Source organism: Carettochelys insculpta, chromosome 3 (genome assembly GCF_033958435.1).
Source record: "Carettochelys insculpta isolate YL-2023 chromosome 3, ASM3395843v1, whole genome shotgun sequence".
Classification (NCBI taxonomy): Eukaryota; Metazoa; Chordata; order Testudines; family Carettochelyidae; genus Carettochelys; species Carettochelys insculpta.
Window position 1 is genome coordinate 1,266,672 of NC_134139.1, and position 22,033 is coordinate 1,288,704.

The 22,033-nt window shown below is 48.3% G+C and overlaps 1 protein-coding gene across 1 annotated transcript in view; it reads right to left on the reverse strand.

Annotated features, from left to right (window-relative positions):
- The window catches only part of GALM (galactose mutarotase), an 80,564-nt gene extending 59,958 nt beyond the window's left edge, over positions 1-20,606 (reverse strand). Inside the window, exons 1-2 of the mRNA XM_074989200.1 lie at positions 19,960-20,606; positions 6,898-7,052 (exon numbers count right to left, since the gene is read on the reverse strand). Coding sequence (XP_074845301.1) covers positions 6,898-7,052; positions 19,960-20,161 — 357 coding nt within the window. The 5' untranslated portion in view covers positions 20,162-20,606. The remainder of the gene's footprint in view (positions 1-6,897; positions 7,053-19,959) is intronic.
- Positions 20,607-22,033: the final 1,427 nt, after the last annotated feature.

Sequence of the window (22,033 nt, forward strand, 5' to 3'; positions counted from 1 at the left end):
AGACAGCGGTGCTCCTGGGATGGGGACTGCCATGGCATCATGGCTGGTTCTCTCCCTTGATTGTACCCTAGAAGCAGCCAGCGACAGCAACTTACAATGTCTAGGTGGGGAAAACAGCACCAAGAGGTATAGCAAGTCCAGCCTTCCCCAATGCCAGGAGAGCAATACAGGGAGAAACCATACTGACAAAATGCTTGTCAAGACAAAGGCAAGGGATGTTCCAGCTGTCACTGACAGTCAGAAGGAAGTGAGAGAGTGGGGGCTGGCAGGGCCCTATATTGAGTGCCACGACGACACCACTCCAGGGAGTACCTGGACTGACCCAACGAATACTGTTAGGAAAAGAATCTTTCAGCTGCCAAGCACATGGATGCACACACACCTGACTGGAATTCACATGAACAAGCACTCAAAGAACTTGCAACGTTCAGCTTCCACTGGAGAAGTGCCTTAGAGGGCTGTAACACAGTTAATCTAGAGCAGCCTGCCCCATCTCCGCTCATTGCTTCTTGGAGCACAGCTAGGTTCAACGCTCAGTGGAGTCATGTGAAGAACAAATCATGTCAAACTAATCTGATAGCTTTCTTTGATAGGATAACGAGTCTTGTGGATAAGGGAGAAGCAGTGGATGTGGTACAACTAGACTTTAGTAAGGCATGTGATAAGGTCTTACATGATCTTATCGTCAATAAGCTAGGCAAATACAACATAGATGGGGTTACTATAAGTTCGTTGCATAACTGGATGGATAACTGATCAGAGAGTAGTTAGTAAGGGTTTGCAGTCATGGATGGGCATAACAACTGGGGTTCTGCAAAAGTCTGTTTTGGGACCAGTTCTATTCAATATCTTCTTCAAGGATTTATATATTGGCATAGAGAGTATGCTTACTAAGTTTGCTGATGATACAAAGCTGGGAGGGGTTGCAACTGCTTTGGAGGATAGGGTCACAATTCAAAATGATCTGGACAAACTGGGTAAATGGTCTGAGGTAAACAGGATGAAGTTTAATAAGGACAAGTGCAAAGTACATCACTTAGGAAGGAACAATCAGCTTCATAAATACAAAATGGGAAGCGACTGTTTAGGAAGGAGTATGGCAGAAAGGGATTTAGGGGTCACAGTGGACCACAAGCTAAATATGAGTCAACAGATGCTGTTGCAAAAAAAAAAAAAAAAGCAAACATGATTCTGGGACACATTAACAGGAGTGTCGAGAGCAAGACCTGGGAAGTCATTCTTCCACTTTATTCAGTCCTGATATGGCCTCAATTGGAGTACTGAATCATAGAATCAAAGAGCTGGAAGGGACCTCAAGAGGTTATCGAGTCCAGCCCTCTCCCCCAAGTAGGATCAACCCCAACTACGTCAAGCCTGGACTTAAAAACCTCTCGGGATGGAGATTCCACCAACTCTCTAGGCAACGCATTCCAGTGCTTCACCACCCTCCTGGTGAAGCAGCGTTTCCTAATATCCAATCTACACCTCTCCGGTAACTTCAGACCATTACCCCTTGTTTTGCTGTCTGTCACCACTGAGAACTTTTTCTTTCCATCCTTTTTAGGGCCCCCCTTCAGGAAGTTGAAGGCTGCTATTAAATCATCCCTCAATCTTCTCTTCTGCAAACTAAATAAAGCCCAAATCCCTCAGTGTCTCCTGATAGGTCATGTGCTCCAGTCCCTTAATCACTTTTGTTGCCCTCCACTGAACCTGCTCCAGCACATCCACATCCTTTATATACTGCGGGGCCAAAAACTGGACACAATGCTCCAGATGTGGCCTCACCAGTGCCGAATAGAGGAGAACAACCTCTCTAGATCTGCTCAAAATATTCATCCTAATGCAACCCAATATGCCATTGGCCTTCTTGTCTACGAAGGCACACTGTTTACTCATATCCAGCCCTTTATCCGCTATAATCCCCAGGTCCCTTTCTGCTGTACTGCTGTTTAGCCAGTTGCTCCCCAGCCTATAACAATGCTTTGGATTCTTCTGTCTCAAGTGCAGGACTCTACACCTCTCCTTGTTGAACCTCATCAGATTTCTTTTGGCCTAATCCTCCAACTTATCCAGGCCACTCTGGATCCCATCTACCTCTCCCCCTAGCTTGGCATTACCCACAAACTTGCTGAGACTGCAATCCAGTCCTTCATCCAGGTCATTAATAAAGATGTTGAACATCACCGGCCCCAGAACCAAGCCTTGGGGCACTCCACTTGAAACCAACCACCATGCGCCATTGACCACTACTCGTTGGGCCTGACCATCAAGCCAGCTTTCTATCCATCTTATAGCCCATGTACCCAATCCATACTTCCTTAATATGAGCAAGAATGTTGTGGGCGACTGTATCAAAAGCTTTGCTGAAGTCAAGGTATATCACATTCACTGACCTCCCCATGTCCACAGAGCCTGTTACCTCATCATAGAAGCTAATTAGATTTCTCAGGCACAACTTGCCTTTGGTGAATCCATGTAGACTGCTTTTGATCACTTTCCCCTCTTCCAAGTGCTGCAAAATGGATTCCTTGAGGATCCATCCCCATTATTTTCCCAGGTACTGAGGTAAGGATGACCAGTCTACAGTTCCCTGGATTGTCCTTCTTTCCTTTTTTAAAGATGGGTACTACATTTGCCTTTTTCCAACCATCTGGGACCTTGCCCAATCTCCAAGTGTCTTCAGAAATAATGGCCAAATGCTCAGCATGATGCCTGCCAATTCCCTCAGTACCTTTGGGCACATTAACTCCAGACCCATGGATTTGTCTACATCTAGTTTTTATAAGTAGCTCTTAACTTGTTCCTTCCCCACCGAGGAGTGCCCTCCACTTTCCCATACTGCACTGTCTAGCACCACAGTGTGGGAGCTGTCCTTACCCGTGAAGACTGAGACAAAAAAAGCATTGAGTACTTCAGCTTTTCTTACATCATCTGTCACTAGGTTACCACCCTCATCCAGAAATGGCCCCACACATTCCCCGATAACCCTCTTATTGTTAACATGCCTGTAGAAATCCTTCTTGTTACCCTTCACATCCCTTGCCAGCTGCAGTTTCAATTGTACCTTTGCTGTCCTGATTACTGCCCAGCATTTTCCAGCCATATATTTATACTCCTCCTTAGTCATCTGTCCAAGTTTCCACTTCTTATACACACTCTTTTGAGTTTAAGTTGACCAAGGATTTCCCTTGTAAGCCAAGCTGGTTGCCAACCATATTTGCATTTCTTACTATGCAGCAGGATTGTTTCTTCCTGTGCCTTCAGTAAGACTTCTTCAAAATACTGCCAGTTCTACTGAACTCTTTTCCCCTTCATCTTCGTTTCCCCAGGATTCTGCCCATCAGTACACTCAGGGAGTTGAAGTCTAGTCTTTTGAAATCAAGGGTCTGTATATTACTGCTCACCTTTCTTCTTTTTGTAAGGACCCTGAAATCTACTATCTTGTGATCACTGCAGCCCAGGTTACCACCCACCTCTATTTCTCCTACTAGTTCTTCCCTGTTTGTGAGCAGCAGGTCAAGTTGCACACGGCCCCTGGTCGGTTCCTTCAGCACTTGTACCAGGAAGTTATCCTCAACATTCTCCCAAAACTTCCTGGATTGTCTGTGTGCTGCTGTATTGGTCTCCCAACAAATATCTCGATGATTAAAGTCTCCCATGAGAACCAGGGCCTGTGATTTGGAAGCTTCTCTTAGCTGTCTGAAGAAATCCTCATCTTCCTGATCTGGCGGTCTATAGCAGACTCTAACTACATCACCTCTATTGATTCTGCCTCCAAGTTTAACCCAAAGACACTCAACTGGCTTTTCTCCCTTCTTATACTGGAGCTCTGTGTCGAATTCTAGGCACCATATTTCAAGAAAGAGGTGGAGAAACTGCAGAAGGTCCAGAGGAGAGCAACTAGAATGATTAAAGGTCTATGGAACATGAGCTATGAGGGAAGACTGAAAGAACAGGGCTTGTTTAGTATAGAAAAGAGAAAACTGAGAGGGGACATGATACCAGTTTTCAAGAACCTTAAAGAGGAATGAAGGGGGAGGGAGAAAACTTGTTCTCCTTGGCCTCTGAGGACAGAGCAAGGAACAATGGGCTTAGACTGCAGCAAGGAAGGTTTAGGTTGGACATTAATAAAAAATTCCTAACTTCAGGGTGATTAAACACTGGAATAAATTACCTAGGGAGGTTGTGGAATCTCTATCACTGGAGATATTTAAAAGCAGGTTAGAGAGACATCTATCTGGGGGTGGTCTAGACCAGGGATTCCCAGTCTATGGGTAGGAACTCAAACATGGGTTGCAATTAGACTTGTTAAGGGTTGCCTACAGCTCAGAGCTGCATGTGTCTCCCTGAAAGGTGTCTCTTGCAGCTCCTTAACACTGACTGCCACATCCAGCAGCTCTCTCTGTCAATAGAGAAGCAATTACGCATTACAAAGACGGCTTCTCCACCTTTGAGATTCGTAGCCATCCCAGGCAAGCGACTTAATAGACTCTTGCAGGAAGTAATTTTCACACGCTCTCCTCTTTACCCACTTTTGCTCCCCCTTCTGTTCTGTGTAGCTCAGCTGTTCCCAGCCTTTTCCAGACAGGGACCCATTTTGACAATTCCGGAAGACTTGGTGACCCAAAGCAATTCAAAAATGGGGGCGGGGAGGGGGAAGCAGTGCCGTAACTAGCTAATTTTGTGCCTGAGGCAAGAATATAAATTTGTGCCCCCTCATGTTTATATATGGATAGAAGTTCTCTCATAGAAAAATGGAAAAAATACATGAATAATAATAAAATAACACTACTTTTATTACAGTTTATTATTATTTTATTAGTATAGTTGATCTGAGTTGTGGTGGGGGAAAGACCCTCAACAACCCCAAATTGCTCTCCCCCACCCCTCCCGAGCTTAAACCCCACACTCAGAGGCTGGGGGGGTCACACTCAAGGGCTAAGGGGGTTGGGGGGCCACATGCAGGGGCTGGGGGACTCACATTGGGGGGGCTGGCAGGGTCACACTCAGCCTGGAGGGTCACACTTGGGTTGGGGGCTGGGATCATAGCACTCAGAGTCTGGAGGGTCACACTCAGGGGCTGGGAGAGTCACACTCAGGGGCTCTGGGGTCACAATCAGGTACTGGGGGCTGGGGGTCACACTTGGGCTGGGGGGTCACACAGAGTGTGGTTTGGGGGGCTGGGTGAGTCTCATTCGGGGACTGTGGGGAGTCACACGGACTGGGAGGTCACACTCAGGCTGGGGGGAGATACAAACAAAAAAAATGAAAACCAACAAATCAGCTACATAGAACAGCAGAGGGACAAAAGTGGGGGAAGGGGGAGCAAAAATAACTTACTGCAAGAGTCTATTAAGTGGCTTGCCTGGGATAGCTACGAATATCAAAAGGTCTTTGTAATGCGTAATTGCTTCTCTGTTGACAGAGAGAGCTGCTGGATGTAGCAGCCTGTAGTACCTGCAAATGGCTTCTTTAAGATCACAAGCTGCTCCAAGCTGCTGGGAACCCTTAACAGATCAAAGGGTGTCCCATGTTTGGGTCCCAACCCACAGGTTGGGAATCCCTGATGTAGCTGACGTCTGTTTTCATTTTTTTGTTTATATCTCCTCCCGGCCCCCGAGTGTGACTCCACCCAGGCCCCCAAATCCCTGGCCCCTGAGTGTGACCCCCCACCCCACAACTCCTCAGCCCTTGAATGTGACTCCCCCAAGCTCCTGATTGTGACTCCCCTCCAGCCTCTGAGTGTGGGGTTTAAGTTGGGGGCGTAAGTTGGGGGAGCAGTTTAGGGATGAGGGGCTTTTCCCCATTACAGTTCAGATCAACTAGATACAACTAGAAACAAACATGAGGGGGCACAATTTTAAATTCTTGCCTCAGGCGCAAAATTAGCTTGTTACGGCACTGCTTCTCCCCCTCCCTCCGTTTTTGAATCGTCTTGAGTCACCAAGTCTTCCTGAATTATCAAAATGGATCCCCATCTCGAAAAGGCTGGGAACCGCTCGTCTAGATGGTACTAGGTCCTGACGTGAGGGCAGGGAACTGGGTTTGATGACCTCTCAACGTCCCTTGCAGTTCTAGAGTTCTGTGATGCTGGGGTTCTACAGAGCGGGTTGCCAGTGCACTGAGGCTTGCGTAAGTATGTGAATCACTGCTACAATTTATTTGTATTGTGTTAATCATGATCCAGTGGCTAGGGCTCAAGATTAAGTCTTGGGTTCAGCTCCCTGCTCTAGCACAAAACTACCTGTGTGATCTTGGGCCAGTCATCTAGCCTGTCTGTGCCTTAGGTCCCCATCTGCATAAGGCAGACAATTAGCCTACCCTTTGCCACCTGGGAGCTTGAGGGTAGCTATACTACAGATTGTGAAGCACTTTAAGATCTACCGATTCCAAGTGCTATGTAAGAGTTTGCCTGTGTTAGCACCAGACACTACTGGGGAGATGAGGGCTGCACTGTGGCATGCAAAGCATTTCACTGGCAGCGACTGAAACAAGACAAGGAGAGCCAGGAAAAAACTGAGGCACAGGGAGGAGAAATGGCTTTTCACAATCACCCAGTGGGTAGAGTCCAGCCCAAGACCACCTACGGTGGCTAATTCTGCAGCAGACAATATTCCTCATTAGGGGCAGATTTTACCAGTAATTAAAGCTGATTGGTGCAAGTCGCAGTGATTAGGTTTTTTAACTGCACAGATCTGAAAAATCCTCGTTACAGGAGGTATTAGTTTGACCTGTAAGCCACTTGGGAACAGAATAAACTTTCAAGGTACAGAATGCTTGTTCTCAAACATCAATAACACATGGCTAAATTATATTATAATCAACCTCTTGCTCAACAGAGTGATGCTCAGTCAAAACCAGGGAGATCAGAATCATTCCAACTATGATCAGATTTACCTTGTCAAACCCTTTGTTCCCTCCATGCAGGCTGTTGGGTGGGTTGTTGAGAGCCAACTGATACTCTTTTCCTTCCACAGTGAATCTTCCATGAGCTATTCTGTTAGCGACTCGCCCAATAATGGCTCCAAAGTAGGGGTGTTTGTCGAGGTAACCTAACAAAAATAAAGGAGTCATTATTGAAGACAAAGTTCTAGTTTGACCGGGAGCCATAGGAACAGGGAGATGGAGCTCAGACAGCGGAACTGGATAGCGTGACAAGAACAGACCTGGCAATAAGACGAGGGTCCGAATTGAGAACATAGGTGTCTGCAGGTCTCCATTTGTTTACAGATTTGAGTTCTAAAAAGTATCCCAACTGCACAGCTTGGAGGTACTTGCCCATTTCCATCACACCACACAACTGCCCTGCACTCCTGCCTGTCTAGAAAAGACAGTTACTCGTTCTGTAACTGGTGTTCTTCGAGATGCATTGCTCATGTCCATTCCAAGTTGTGGGCGCATGGGCGCACGCCCAGTCGCCAGAAGCTTTTTGCCCTAGCCGGTAGCCCTAAGGTCGGTGCGGCACCACTTGGAGCGGCGCCGATATGGTGACAATATATGCACCGCCTGACCTCGACAATCTCCCGCCAGCCCCGAGTTCCTTCTTGCCAGCTACTCCGACAGTGGGGAAGGCAGGAGGGTTTTGGAATGGACACGAGCAACACATCTCGAAGAACACCAATTACAGAACAGGTAACTGTCTTTTCTTCTCTGAGTGACTGCTCATGTGCATTCCAAGCTTGGTCAATACAAGCCAATACCTAGGAGGTGGGCTCGGAGCCCTGAACGGACTGCAGGAGAGCCCTGCCCACCGCAGCGTCTTCCTATGCATGCTGAGTCAAAGCATAATGTGCTGGAAACATGTGAATTGAGGACCAGATGGCCACCCCACAGGTGTCCTGGAAAGGCACCTGTGCCAAATATGCCACAGGCGATGACTGCACTCTCATGGAGTGTGCCCTAATCAGCAGGGGAGGAACCCCCGCCATCTGGCAACATTCCTTGATGCACGCCACTGTCCAGGAAGAAATCCTCTGGGAGGAGACTGGAAGGCCCTTTATCCTATCAGCAAGTGCCACAAAGAGTCGCTGAGTTCTTCTGAAGGGCCTAGTCCTATCCATATAGAAGGCCAGTGCCCTTCTAATGTCCAAGGCACGCAAACATTGCTCCTTCGGGGAGGCACGGGGCTTTGGGTAAAATACAGGTAGGGAGATCTGTTGGTTAACATGAAACACGGAGACCACCTTAGCTAAAAACGCGGGGTGAGGTCTCAGCCTAAGCTTATCCTTGTGGAACCCCGTGTACAAGGGGTCCACTGAAAGTGCCCTCAACTCAGATACCCTCCTGGCTGAGGTGACTGACACCAGAAACACTGTTTTGTAACTCAAACAGCAGGGAGCAGGAACCAGCGGTTCAAAGGGAGCCCCCAGAAGCTTCACTAGAAACAAACTGAGATCCCATGGGGGCAGGGGTGCCTGAACCTGGGGCTTGATTCTTTCTAAATCTTTCAGAAACCTTTTGACTACAGGACCTGAGAACACAGAAGCTGTTCCATGACCCAGGTGAAAAGCTTTGAGATAGCAGCTAAGTACACCCTAACCGAGGAGAAGGACAAGGCCTCCTGTACCAGACCACATAGGTAATCTAAAATAAAGGGGATGGGGGCTTGCGAGGGAGATAGCTCTCTGTGAGACACCCAAACCAAAAACCTGTTCCACTTAGCCAAACAAGTCACCTTGTGGAGGGTTTTCTACTATTTAACAATACTTCCTTTATGGGATCCGAACAGTCCAGCTCCCGGTCCCTCACCCACGAGCATCCACGCTGTGAGGTGCAGTGACTGGAGACTGGGATGCTGCAGTCTCCCTTCTTGGTGCATCAGCAGGTCCGGCCAGATTGGCAACATCATTGGCTTGCGGATCGACAGGTGCAGTCGGGTTGAGTACCAGTACTGACGGGCCCATGCCGGTGCCACCAAGATGATCAATGCCCCTTCTGACCGAACCACGAGGACCCTGTGAACTAGCAGGACTGGAGGGAACTCATACATCAGCCTGCCCGACCAGGGGACACTGAAAGCATCTGCCCAGGACCCCAGGCTCTGACTGTGGTAGGAGCAAAACATCCCACATTTCGTACTGAGGCGGGAGGCAAACAGGCCTGCCTGGGGACACCCCCACTTCCGGAAACCAGAATGAGCGACCTCCAGGTGGAGGGGCCACTTGTGATCCGTAAAGAACCTGCTGAGCTGGTCCGCCAGTGACTTGTGCACACCTGGCAGGTAAAGGACCTGCAGCCTGATGCTGTGCTGTGTGCAGAAGTCCCAGAGCATCAGGCCTCGTGACACAGGGGAGAGGAGTGTGCACCCCCCTTTGCTGACACAGTGCATTGCTGTGGTGTCGTCTGTACTGACTGAGACGCAATGTCCCATCGGATTGGCCTTGAAAGTCACACGCTCTGGTCTGATGGCCCCGAGCTCCCTCACATCCATGCGGAGCTGACAGTCTAACGCACTCCTAAGAGCCTGGGTTCGCAGCTGACCCACGTGTGTGCTCCACCCCCGGTCCAACGCGTCCGTTACTAAGGAAAGTGAGGGCTGATGAGGCGCAAAGGGGACTCCTGTGAGGACGACCCCCTCGTCTAATCACCAGCGCAGGGTCAACAAAGTCCGTGTTGGCACCGTAACCACCAAGTGTAAACTGTCTCTCACAGGGCGATACACCGACAACAGCCATAGCTGTAGAAGGCACATCCTTAACCTAGCATGCCGTATCACGAAGGTGCACGCTGCCACGTGACCCAGCGAATGCAGGCGGCACCTGGCCATGGTGGTGGGAACTGCCATGACGTCTCTGATGACGACTCCCATGGATCTGAACCTGTCATCCAGCAGGAATTCCATGGCACATCTGGCGTCCTGTCGTGCCCCTACAAACTCTACTGATTGAGATGGGACCAACACCGACTTTGCCTCGTTGATCAAGAGACTGAGGCTTACAAAGGTACGACGGATCAACTGTACATGCTGAATCACCTGCTCCCCAGAATGACCCTTGACTAGTCAGTCATCCAGGTATGGGAACAGCTGCACCCCTTGCCTGCGTAGGTGCGCTGCTACTACCACCACGCATTTGATGAAGACCCTTGGGGCCGCAGACAGAATGAAAGGCAGGACTATGAACTGGTAATGGTTTCCATCTGCCATAAACCCGAGAAACCTCCTGTGGGGAGGGTAGATTGGAATATGTGTCCTGTAAGTCAAGAGCCCCAAGCCAATCCCCCTGCTCCAGTATCGGAAGTATGAGAGCCAGGGGTATCATACGAAATTTTATCCTTTTCACAAATTCATTGAGACCTCTTAGGTCCAGGATGGGTCTCAAGCCACCCTTTGGTTTCAGAATTAGGAAATGCTGGGAATAGAACCCTTGTCCCCTGAACCTGGGAGGAACTTCCTCTGTGGCCCCTGAACCCAGGAGGGATTGCAATTCCTGCCAGCAGAAACTCGTGACGGGGTCCCTGAAGAGGGACAGGGAAGGGGGGTAGTAAGAGAATTGAATGGCATGTCCCCTCTCTACCGTACAGCGGACCCACCCGTCTGTGGTGATGCTGCACAATATATGTTAAAAGGGGGACAGGCGGAACAAAAAAACTGGGGATGCTGGAGTGGGTGAAGTCAATTCAATGCTCCTGACCATGCCATCAAAACCGGGGCTTGGGTCCCCGTGGTGACCCTTAGGTTGTTGGCCTGAATGGCACCTGCTCATCCTGTTCCACCTTCTATTGCCATCCCTTTGCGGCTGAGGAAACTGTCTTAGCTGAGGACGGGGGTTAAGATGCCTGCGCTCGTTGGCAGCTGTACGCAGGCCCAAGGAGCGGAGGGTGGCCCTAGAGTCTTTCAGACTATGCAGTCTTTTATCTGTCTTGTCTGAAAATAGGGCAGGGCCATCAAAGGGGAGGTCCTGGATAGTCTGCTGGAGCTCGTGAGGTAGGCCAGAAACCTGCAACCAAGCCTCCCTACGCACTGCCACTCCAGAGGCCATAACCCTTGCGGCAGTGTCCGCAGCATCCAATGCTACCTACAGGGCTGCCCTTGAAATCAGTTTGTTCTCCTTCGCCATGGCTCTGAAGTCCTCCTTGGCTTTGGGTGGCACCATCTTAGAGACTCTAGACAGGGCACTGACTGTATTATAGGCATACCAGCTAACCAGAGCCTGCTGGTTAGCAATACTTAATTGCAACCCCCCGGATGAACAGACCTTCCTCCCAAAGAGGTCCAAGCATTTAGCTTCTCTATTTTTCAGGGAGGGACCCTGGAACCCTTGGCACTCTCTATGGTTAGAAGTGTCCACTACCAGGGAGTCTGTGGGGGGTGCGTGAGCAAATGTTCATTGCCCTGGGATGGGACAAAGTACCATCTGTCATTCCTATGGGCCATAGGAAGGGCAGAAGCAGGGGTCTGCCAAACTGTTCTAGCCGTAGTGGCAATTGTTTTGATTATGGGCAGAGCCACCCTGGTGGGGCCTGCAGAGGACAAAATGTCCGTGACAGGGTCCATTTCATCCTGGACCTCTTCTGCTTGCATCCCCAAATTTTTGGCCACTCTCCTAAGGAGCTGTTGAAAAGCCATGGCATCCTCCAATACAGGTGAGGTCAATGAGCCCGCCGCCACCTCTTCCGGGGAAGATGATGATAGCCCTTGCATCTCCTTTTGGAGGGGAAGGGCAGTAGTGACCTGTTCAGGCACTTGCCCCCCCCAGTGGAAGTTATGGGCAAACCAGGGGGCATTGTAGGTGGAGCTGGTATAGGCACCGGCTGTCCCAAAAACCCCACCACAAGAGGCACAGATGGCACCGTTACTACTCCCTGCAGTTGGATCGGTCCCAGTGCCTGGGCTGGTGCCTGCCCCATTGGCACTGGAGGTACAATTACAGATGGCACTGGCACCAAGGGGGTCCAGTCCTGTTGCAATGGCACCAACAACGGTGCCAAGGTCAATGCTGACGAGGTAGAAGCAGGAGGCTCCATGATGACTGCTGCTTCCTGTCCTTGTTCTGGTGGTAGGGTGCCCAGTGACACCAACAATGCTGAGGGTGGGATCAGCAAAGCCCCCGGCACCGTTAAAGGCACTCTAACGGCCTGGCTCTGTGCCTTCTCAACTGCCCATGGCGTCCAGAAGGGCCATTGCTGAATCACCTGTGAAGCCAGCAGCCAACCCGTATTGTCTGAGCAACAACTATGGTGCCTGCGACGGCTACAGTGCGACCTTTCTGAGCCCCGGCTCCATCCAGAGGTCAAGTAGAAGGAATACTACTCCGTCGCCAATTCAGAGGCAGATGACCATGGCGGAGCCATCAGAGTCGGTGCCGATGCCGGAGTATAGGGCACCTGAAACTGGCTCACATGTGGCGTTGGTGCCAGCATCGACGTGCGTGCAGGAGTTGGTGCCGGTGTCACATTGATGAGCCCCGATCGCTCTGTTTCAGTGCTACAGCACCCGTCCTCCATAGATGGAGAAGGACCCGACACCGTCACCTGTAGCAGTCCTTGTGCCACTTGAAATGCCTCTGGCATTGAGGGCAAGTTCAGGGCCTGTGGGCTTCCGCTCTACACCTGCTTCAATGGACGTGCCTCCTGCCCTTCAGCAATGTGTGCCACAGCCTTGGACTTGAGGCTGGCCCTCTTCTTCTGCAAGCAATGCCTCTTGTGCCTCCTCCTCTTCATCAGCACTGGAGATTGACTCCTACGGCGCCGAGAAGGCAATGATGCCTGCGCCCGCTCTCGGCGCAGGGAGTCCTTAGGCGGCGGCACCATGGTTGACGGTGCCGGTGCACATTGCACCGAGGAGGCTCCACCGTCCGCTCCTGCAGGAGACCCTTGAGGCTTAACAGCTGCCTCCATTAAGAGGACTTTAAGGCGTTGGGCCTTATCTTTTAAAGTTCTGGGTTTAAAGGACTTACAAACAGGACAGCGATCACAAGTGTCCTTCCCCCAAACAAATCAAACAGGCTGAATGGGGGTCACTTTTTGGCATGCGTTTAAAAATTGTTCAAAATGTGGCAAAGCCTGGGGAGCCAGGCATTCCCCAGCACCGAGGGGGATGGAAAGCCCTGCATCAGCTATTAGTTAAAACACTAACTAGCAAGTACTACACTTCAAGAATGATTTACACTACAATAGGCTACTAGCTAAAGATTTGAGCAGTGAAAGCAAGAGCTTCCAACAACCGGCAGCGCAGTGAGAAGGAACTGAGCCGGGGGAAGGGGGACGGTGTCGGGCTGTGGATATATTGGTCACCACACCCATCCTATGGCTACTGACTAGGGCAAAAAGCTTCTGGAGACCGGGTATGCGCCTGCGTACACCCAACTTGGAATGGACATGAGCAATCACTCAAAGAAGAATGGCAGTGTTTCATTCCTCAGAACTCATGGCTGCAAAACAAGCAGCTGTGCAGCTTAAGTCCCTTTACAGAGTCACTCTGAAAGGAAAAAAAAAACAAACAAAAAAACAGGAAATGGAGACATAAGAGCTTCTCTTTCAGTGTTGTCATCTGAACCACTATGCTGACATGTTAGCAACGAGAGAACCCTTCCTGTTAAATACCATAGAGTTGAAGTGTTCTCCACTCTGATTTTAGGTCGCCTTCAAAAATGCTGCAGTCAGGGGCTTGCCCAGCATCCCAAAGGCAAGCTGAGAGAGAGAGACCAGGACAAACACTCAAACTCCTGGGCTGTAGAACACTGCCACAGCCACAAGACCATATTTTTTGCTGCTTTCTTCCTCTGCCTATTCACCATCAATATGTTGACTCTCTCTTGCTGCTCAGAGCAAGTCATCTTGGCAATTTCACTGCAAAGGGCAGCGTGGTTGAGGGAAGGATTCTTTCACCAGTCTTTAGAGACCTGGTTCTACTTCTGGTTCTGGCTGAAAGGCCTTTGCACAGCCACTAATTAGCTCAATAGCGGAAGGACACCCATCTTCCCTCAGAAAAGGGACTTAGGCAGCTTTGGCTACTCTTAAGAGTCATGAAATGTAGAGAAATATTCCCACAGGGGAAGAATTTTTAATTCACAATTTCTGGCTTCGCGCTCAGTTCCCCTTCCCCCATGCTATACTGTGTGGGAAAGGCTCCTAGGCTATTAATGAGAGAAGTCAAACCTGTTCATCAAAATCTATTGCATTCCTCAGACCAAAAAACAAGCAAACGTTAATCATTAATACCTGGTCTCTACCCCATTCTCAGCTTTCAATGAGACTGCAAAGCTGAATTTGGCCTCCTACAAATTTGTAAGACAACAAAGAGGAGGAAATGCATGAAATAAAAAAGCTGGTGTGTGTCTGCCAGGGAGCTGTCAGCAAGTCTGAAGTGTATGTTCCCTGCTGGAGCTAAATGAGTATTTGGAGAGCTTCCTTGATATTCGGAGGCGAAAACTTGGCCCCAATGGACAGCTGGGGCACTCTCTCTGTCATTATCTAAACTGTTGATGAAGATATTGAACAGAACCAGTCCCAAAACTGATCCTAGTGGAACCCTATTTGTTATGCATTCCAGCACAACCATGATAAATACTTGCTGAGAATGGTCATCCAACCGTTTATGTACCCACCTTATAGTAGCCCTGTCGAGGTTGCATTTCTCTAGTTTATTGATAAGGTCATGTGAGACTTTATCAACTGCTTTACTAAAGTCTAGGTATACCACATCTACCACTTCTCCCTGATCCACAAGACTATCAAAGAAAGCTGTCAGGTTGGTCTGACATAATTTGTTCTTTACAAATCCATGCTGACTGTTACTTACCTTATTTTCTTCCAGATGTTGGCAAACATATTCCTTAATTATTTGCTCCATTATCCTTCCTGAGACAGAAGTTAAGCTAACTGGTCTGTAGTTTTGTGGGTTGTCTGCATTTCCCTTTTTACAGATGTGCACTGTATTTGCCCTTTCAGTGGCACTGGTCTATTGCAGGACATGAGTAAGATGAGCACAGTCTTTAAAGTTAGTCTTTAATGTGCTACATGGCTGCTTTTTTGTTTTGACAGTCAGGAACACAATGTTTTAAGAACCACTCTGCAGAGTGACAGATGGGCAGGTCTGTTAGCGCCATTCTGGTATGTATGTCCACTTCCACCCCTCACTCCTGGAGCCCTGAATGTACAGGCTTGTTCACTCAGGCCTCTACATCCACACTGCTGTCCCTTCTCTCCATACTGAACAAAACTGCTCTGATCACTTACCCTACCTGCCCCATCTTTAAGTCTCTCCACTTGCTCCTCTCTTTCACCACAGTGGGGTCAAGCTACTCATTTTTACTTCATGCATCTTTGTGACTCTGCCCTCTCTGAATGCCCATTCCCAGCTCATGTCCACCCACCTCACCTGCTCTTCTGCACCAACGCTGCCAGCCTCCTTCACCCCCTTGTCAGTTCACACACACACACACACACACACACATCTCCGTGTGCCAGCCTCTATCCTGCCACTTGCATGTGGAGCACCCACCCTGAACTGGTCTGTAAGTCCACAAACTACGCATCTCCAGCACCCCCGCTCCTTGCAATCAGAGATTGCCAACAATTATAGTGTTATTAGAATCATAGAACACTGGAACTAGAAGGGACCTCAGGAGGTCATCAAGCCCAGTTCCCTGCCTTCATGGCAGGGCCAAGCACCATCTAGATCATCCCTGCTAAATATCTAATCTGTTATCAAATATCTCCAGTGTTGGAGATTCCACAACCACTCTAGGCATGGGTGGTAGAACCCTAGTGCATAGGAGCCCTAGCCATGGGCCTACACTCCACTGTTCTAGGCGGTGTATGAACAGAACAAATACATGGCCCTTGTCGCATCTTTCAAGTGTTGTAAGGCTGACTCTGATCTTGCTTGCGGAGATGCCTATATTGGAAGCTTCTTCAATGCAATTGAGTACAAGTGAGCCAAGTAAACATCACATGTTGGGCAAAGACTAACCTACTCTGTGATTGTGCACCACCTAGTACAATCTATTCACATTTCTCTTACGGCTCTCATCACCCTACTTGAGCCCCTCACATGCTGTTGCATTTATGCTCACAGCCTCATCATCAGGCAGGGCAGGGAAACATAACATAATATACCTAGATTTCCAGAAAGCCTTTGACACGGTCCCACACCAAAGGCTTTTATGTAAATTAGGCGGTCATGGGATAGGAGGAAAGATCCTTTCATGGATCGGGAATTGGTTAAAAGACAGAAAACAAAGGGTTGGAATAAATGGTAAATTTTCACAATGGAGGGGGGTAACTAGTGGTGTTCCCCAGGGGTCAGTCCTGGGACCGATCCTGTTCAACTTGTTCATCAATGATCTAGAAAATGAGGTAAGCAGTGAGGTGGCAAAGTTTGCAGATGACACCAAGTTGTTCAGGACAGTCAAAACCAAAACAGATTGTGAAGAACTACAAAAAGATCTCAGCAAACTGAGTGATTGGGCAGCAAAATGGCAAATGAAATTTAATGTGGGTAAGTGTAAGGTAATGCACATTGGAAAAAATAACCCAAATTACACGTACAACATGATGGGGTCAAATTTAGCTACCACAGATCAGGAAAGGGATCTTGGAGTTATAGTGGATAGTTCTCTGAAGACATCCACGCAGTGTGCAGCGGCAGTTAGTAAAGCAAATAGGATGTTAGGAATTATTAAAAAAGGGATCGATAATAAGACAAAAGATATCATACTTCCCCTATATAAAACTATGGTACGCCCACATCTTGAGTACTGCGTGCAGATGTGGTCTCCTCACCTCAAAAAAGATATATTGGCATTAGAAAAGGTTCAGAAAAGGGCGACTAAGATGATTAGGGGTTTGGAACGGGTCCCATATGGGGAGAGGCTGGAGAGACTGGGACTTTTCAGTTTGGAAAAGAGGCGATTGAGGGGCGATATGATAGAGGTATATAAAATCATGAATGGTGTGGAGAAAGTGAATATAGAAAAATTATTTACCTTTTCCCATAATACAAGAACTAGGGGACACCAAATGAAATTGATGGGTAGTAGGTTCAAAACTAATAAAAGGAAATTTTTCTTCACACAGCGCACAGTCAACCTGTGGAACTCCTTGCCAGAGGAGGCTGTGAAGGCCAGGACTCTATTAGGGTTTAAAAAAGAGCTTGATAAATTTTTGCAGGTTAGGTCCATAAATGGCTATTAGCCAGGGGTAAAGTATGGTGCCCTAGCCTTCAGTACAAGGGCAGGAGATGGATGGCAGGAGATAAATCACTTGATCATTGTCTTCTGTTCTCCTTCTCTGGGGCACCTGGCATTGGCCACTGTCGGCAGACGGGATACTGGGCTGGATGGACCTTTGGTCTGACCCAGTATGGCCATTCTTATGTTCTTATGAAATTATCCCCTTGCACAACTGGGGAAATTGAGGCACAGAGGCTAAGTGACTTCCCTATAGTCGTAAAATGAGTTTGTGACAGAACTAGGAACTGAACCTAAAAATGCACAAGTCCCAGCTTGGTGCCCTGACCATTAGTCCCTCCTTCTCTGCAAGAATCAGATCCTGATTGGGGCCTCTAGCTGGCACAGTAATAAATTATAACAATATATCTCACTGGCTCAGGCCAACGGTCCACGTAGCACAGTGTCCTGTCCCTGACAGTGGCCAGGATCAGATGCTTCAGAAGGAATGACCAGAACAGAGTGATTTTGAATGTTCCACCTCTATTGGCCAGTCCCAGCTTCTGACAGATAGCATTTTAGGGGCACACAGAACATGGGACTATGATCCTGACTATCTGGACCTATCCTCCAGGACCCTACCTTTTTTTTTTTTTAAACCCAGTTATACTTCTGGCCTTCACCAGGTCCCCTGGCCTCCAGCTCCTTGGGTTGACTGTGTGTTTCTGAAGTCTTCTTTATGTTTGCTTTACACCAGCTGCCTATTAATTTCATTGGCAACCTGAAGTTCTTGTATTCTGTGAAGGGTCAAATGATTTCTTTATTCACTTTTTTCACATCAGTTATGATTTTACAGACTTAAGAACATAAGAACAGCCATACTGGGTTAGACCAAAGGTCCATCCAGCTCACTATCCTGTCTGCCGACAGTGGCCAATGCCAGATGCCCCAGAGGAAGTGAACCAAACCGATAATGATCTTTCTTCTGACATCCATCTCCACCCTCTGACAAACAGAGGCTGGGGAAAACATTCCTTACACATCCTGGCTAATAGCCATTAATGGACCTAACCTCTATGAATGTATCTAACTGTTTTTTAAACCCTGTTACAGTCCTAGCCTTCACAGCCTCCTCTGGCAAGGAGTTCCACAGATTGACTGTGCACTGTGTAAAAGAAGAATTTGTTTTAAATCTGCTGCCCATTAATTTCATTTGGTGTCTTCTAGTTTTGATATTATGGGAACAAGTAACTAATCTTTCTTGTTCACCTTCTCCACACCACTCAATTTTATATACTTCTGACATGTCCCCCTTAGTCTCCTCTTTTCTAAAATGAAAAGTCCTAATCTCTTTAGCTTCCCTTCATATGGGACCCATTCCAAACCTTTAATCATTTTAATTGCCCTTTTCTGAACCTTTTCAAATGCCAATATATCTTTTTTGGGATGAGGTGACCACATCTGTACACAATATTCAAGATGTGGGGGGTACCATAGTTTTATATATGGGCAATAAGATATTCTGTCTTATTCTCTCTCACTTTTTTAATGATTCCTAACATCCATTTGCTTTTTTGACTGCTGCTGCATGGATGTTTTCATAGAACTATCCTTGAAGACTCCACGATGTCTTTCCTGATGAGTTGTTGCTAAATTAGCCCCCATCATATTGTAAGTATAGCTGGGGTTATTTTTTCCAACGTGCATTATTTTACATTGATCCACATTACATTTCATTTTCCATTTTGTCGCCCAATCTCTCAGTTTTGTGAGATCCTTTTGAAGTTCTTCACAGCCTGCTTTGGTCTTAACTATCCTTGCGTACAATACTAAACTGCCCAACTTTGCCACCTTATAGAGTACCCCTTTCTCCAGATCATTAATGAATTCACCATATTTGGCGATTCACTTAAATCCTCAGGTCCCAGAGTCAGGAGTTTATTGGACAATCTCAGCTTCCTTTTAAAACAAGTTTCTAGTCCTCCTGATTGCAGAAAAGTTTGGAACTGTGTGTGTGTGTGTGTGTGTGTGTGTGTGTGTGTGTGTGTGTGTGTGTGTGTGTGTGTGTGTGTGTGTGTGTGTGTGTGTGTGTGTGTGTGTGTGTGTGTGTGTGTGTGTGTGTGTGTGTGTGTGTGTGTCCTAACAACTCAAATCCAGAAGACAAATAAAAACTGTGTCTGATCTCCTATTTTTAAGCCACCTTGGTGATTCCAGATTGTTGAACCTCGGCATTCACCAATCCTGCAGCTTCAAAGTCCCCTTTCCTTTTATTCTAGCTCAGGTCTCTGAAACAGGCTGCAGCACACAGGGCTCCTCCTCTGAGTGCCAGCTGCCTACATCTCCCAGCAAGCTGCCCTCCACCGGGAAAGGAACAGCTGGCTGCTCAAAGCTCATATCAAAACCCAGCACTGCAAGTTGTGCCTCAGCATTTTCTGCCAGACACAGGCCCTTTAGTTGTTCCTTCCCTAATTAAACAGTCGCAGATGCCGCGTGTTGTGGTTGAAAGTCTTTATCCTGAAGAGTGAAAGTCTCTCTGAGCTGAGCTGAGCTGAGCTAGGCAAGTTTTCACCCGTAGCGAGGAGTCAGTGTAATATGGTTCTGATCTTGGGTGACTGAAGCAAACGGCAACTTGCAGACTTCCCCCCCCCAGGCACACAGTGACGGAAACACACGCCCATTACCTTGCACGTCGCTCGCTCGCACCAGTGAATGCAGCCCCGCCGGGACACCGCAGTGCTTTGCGCCGCCTGTGCGCGCCGGGGGAAGGGCTGTGCCTAGCGAGAGGTGCACGAGAAAATGACGCCAGGTCAATGAACTCCGCCTCTGGGAAAAACGGATTTCAACCCACCTTCCAAACGATCAAAGCCCAGAACAAGGTTGCAGAAGTTCCCCTCCCTGTCCTTGGTTTCCAGGGCAGCGATTATGCAGCCGAACGAGACAATCTCCACTCTCACCCAGTCCGACTTCAGCAGAAACTTTTCAACAGCTCCTCCTCCTGCTCCTCCCTCCGCGGGCAAGTGGCCAAACTCCTCTCTCGCCACTTCGGTCATTGCTCTCCGCAGCCGGGCGCCCCTGCAGCACAGGAGCGAAACCACCAGCCAGGCGAGCAGACGGCGGGGCAGAGCGGGGCGGCGGCAGAAAACACCTGCTGCACCCGGCCGGGGAGCACAGGGGAGCGGGAGCTGGAGCTGGCTCTGCGCCCTGCCCAGCCCAGCCCAGGCCGCCCGCCGCCCGCCGCAGCCGAGCAGAAAGTGGGTTACAAGCTCACCTACAGGCACGCCGGGGCGCAGCCAGCAGTGCGGGGGTCTGATATGACCTCCGAGCAGCCGGCGGTTCCTCCCCGGGAGCAGGGCAGCATGCTGGGAGATGTAGGCAGCTGGCTCCCAGAGGAGGAGCCCTGTGCGCTGCAGCCCGTTTGCCGAGAGACCTGAGCTAGAAGACAAAGCAAAGGGGACTTTGAAGCTGCAGGGCGGCTGAACGCTGAGGTTCAACAATCCGGAGTCACAAGGTTGGCTTAAAAATCAGGAGATCAGACACGGTTTTTATTTGTCTCCTGGATTTGAGTTGTTAGGACACACACGCGCACGCACATTCTTCTGCAATCAGGAGGAGGAGAATCTTGTTTTAAAAGGAAGCTGAGTGCATGACTCAGGGACCTGAGGATTTAAGAAAATCACCAAATATGGTGAATTGTGAGTACTGACTACAATGAAGCTGGTCCCTGCAGGAGAAGAAAGCTGATCTGTATCTGCTGGCATGTCACCTGCTATGATTTGGAAGTGATGTGTACTAGAAATTTCACTGGGGGCACCCTCCTTCAGAACTGCCAACCATGTGGCCCATTTGATTTTCACCCAGCACTGCTGAGCATCCCTGGTGCTTACTCAGCACAGATTCATCCACCCACGCAGAAATGAGATCCTGGCTCTCCAATGGCTCCATGATGGGGTTCTTTTGTGATCCTGAGAAATTACATCTAGAGGGGATCGCTGTGCTGGCCAGAAAGAAAATGAATTCAAATTGCTGGGCTTCCTGTTTCCTACTTCCTGCACGCCTGAAGAACAGCACAGGTGAAAAAGAACAAATTTGGAGCATTGTGGGATACTTCTGGAGGCTGATAAAATAGATTTAAAGTAACACAGTTTCCACAAGAGCATTAATTTTACCTTGTAAATTCAAACTTGGCATTAGACCGCGTCAGAGGGGTGGGGCGAGAAAGTCGACCTTAGCACCCCTTAAAATTGACCTAATGGTGTTTGCAGAGAAGACGGTCACGTTGCAAAATCGAGTTAAGTGCCTTAAAATCAACTTTATGGTCTAGTCTAGACACAGACTGAGTCAATTTAAAAATTGAAAGGAGTGGGGTTGGCAAAAGTCATTTGTTTTGGTGGTGGTCCTATTTCAAGTTAAATGCCTGTTATTCCAGAATAACAGGCTTTGCAGTGTGGACACACGGGTTGGGTTTTGTTTTTGTTTTTGTTTTCTTCCAGAAAAAGGATTTTTTCCTCCAAAAAAGGCCCCAGTGTAGACAAGCCCTAGGAGAACTGTCTCAGAGGGGTAGCTGTACAAAAAAGCAGTCATGTAGCACTTTAAAGACTAACAAAATAATTTATTAGGTAATGAGCTTTCATGGGACAGACCCACTTCTTCAGCTCTATAGCATTGCCATTCCAGACTCAGTTATATAGCATAGAGGTCCAAAAAAATTGCAGTAAAACTGACAAATAAATAGCCGTGTTAGTCTGTAGCATCACAAAACACAATCAATCCTGTCAAGTGTCAGAGGGGTAGTCGTGTTAGTCTGGATCTGTAGCAGCAATGAAGGGTCCTGTGGCACCTTATAGACCAACAGAAAAGTTTAGAGCATGAGTGAAGTGAGTTAACTCACGAAAGCTCATGCTCTAAACTTTTCTGTTAGTCTA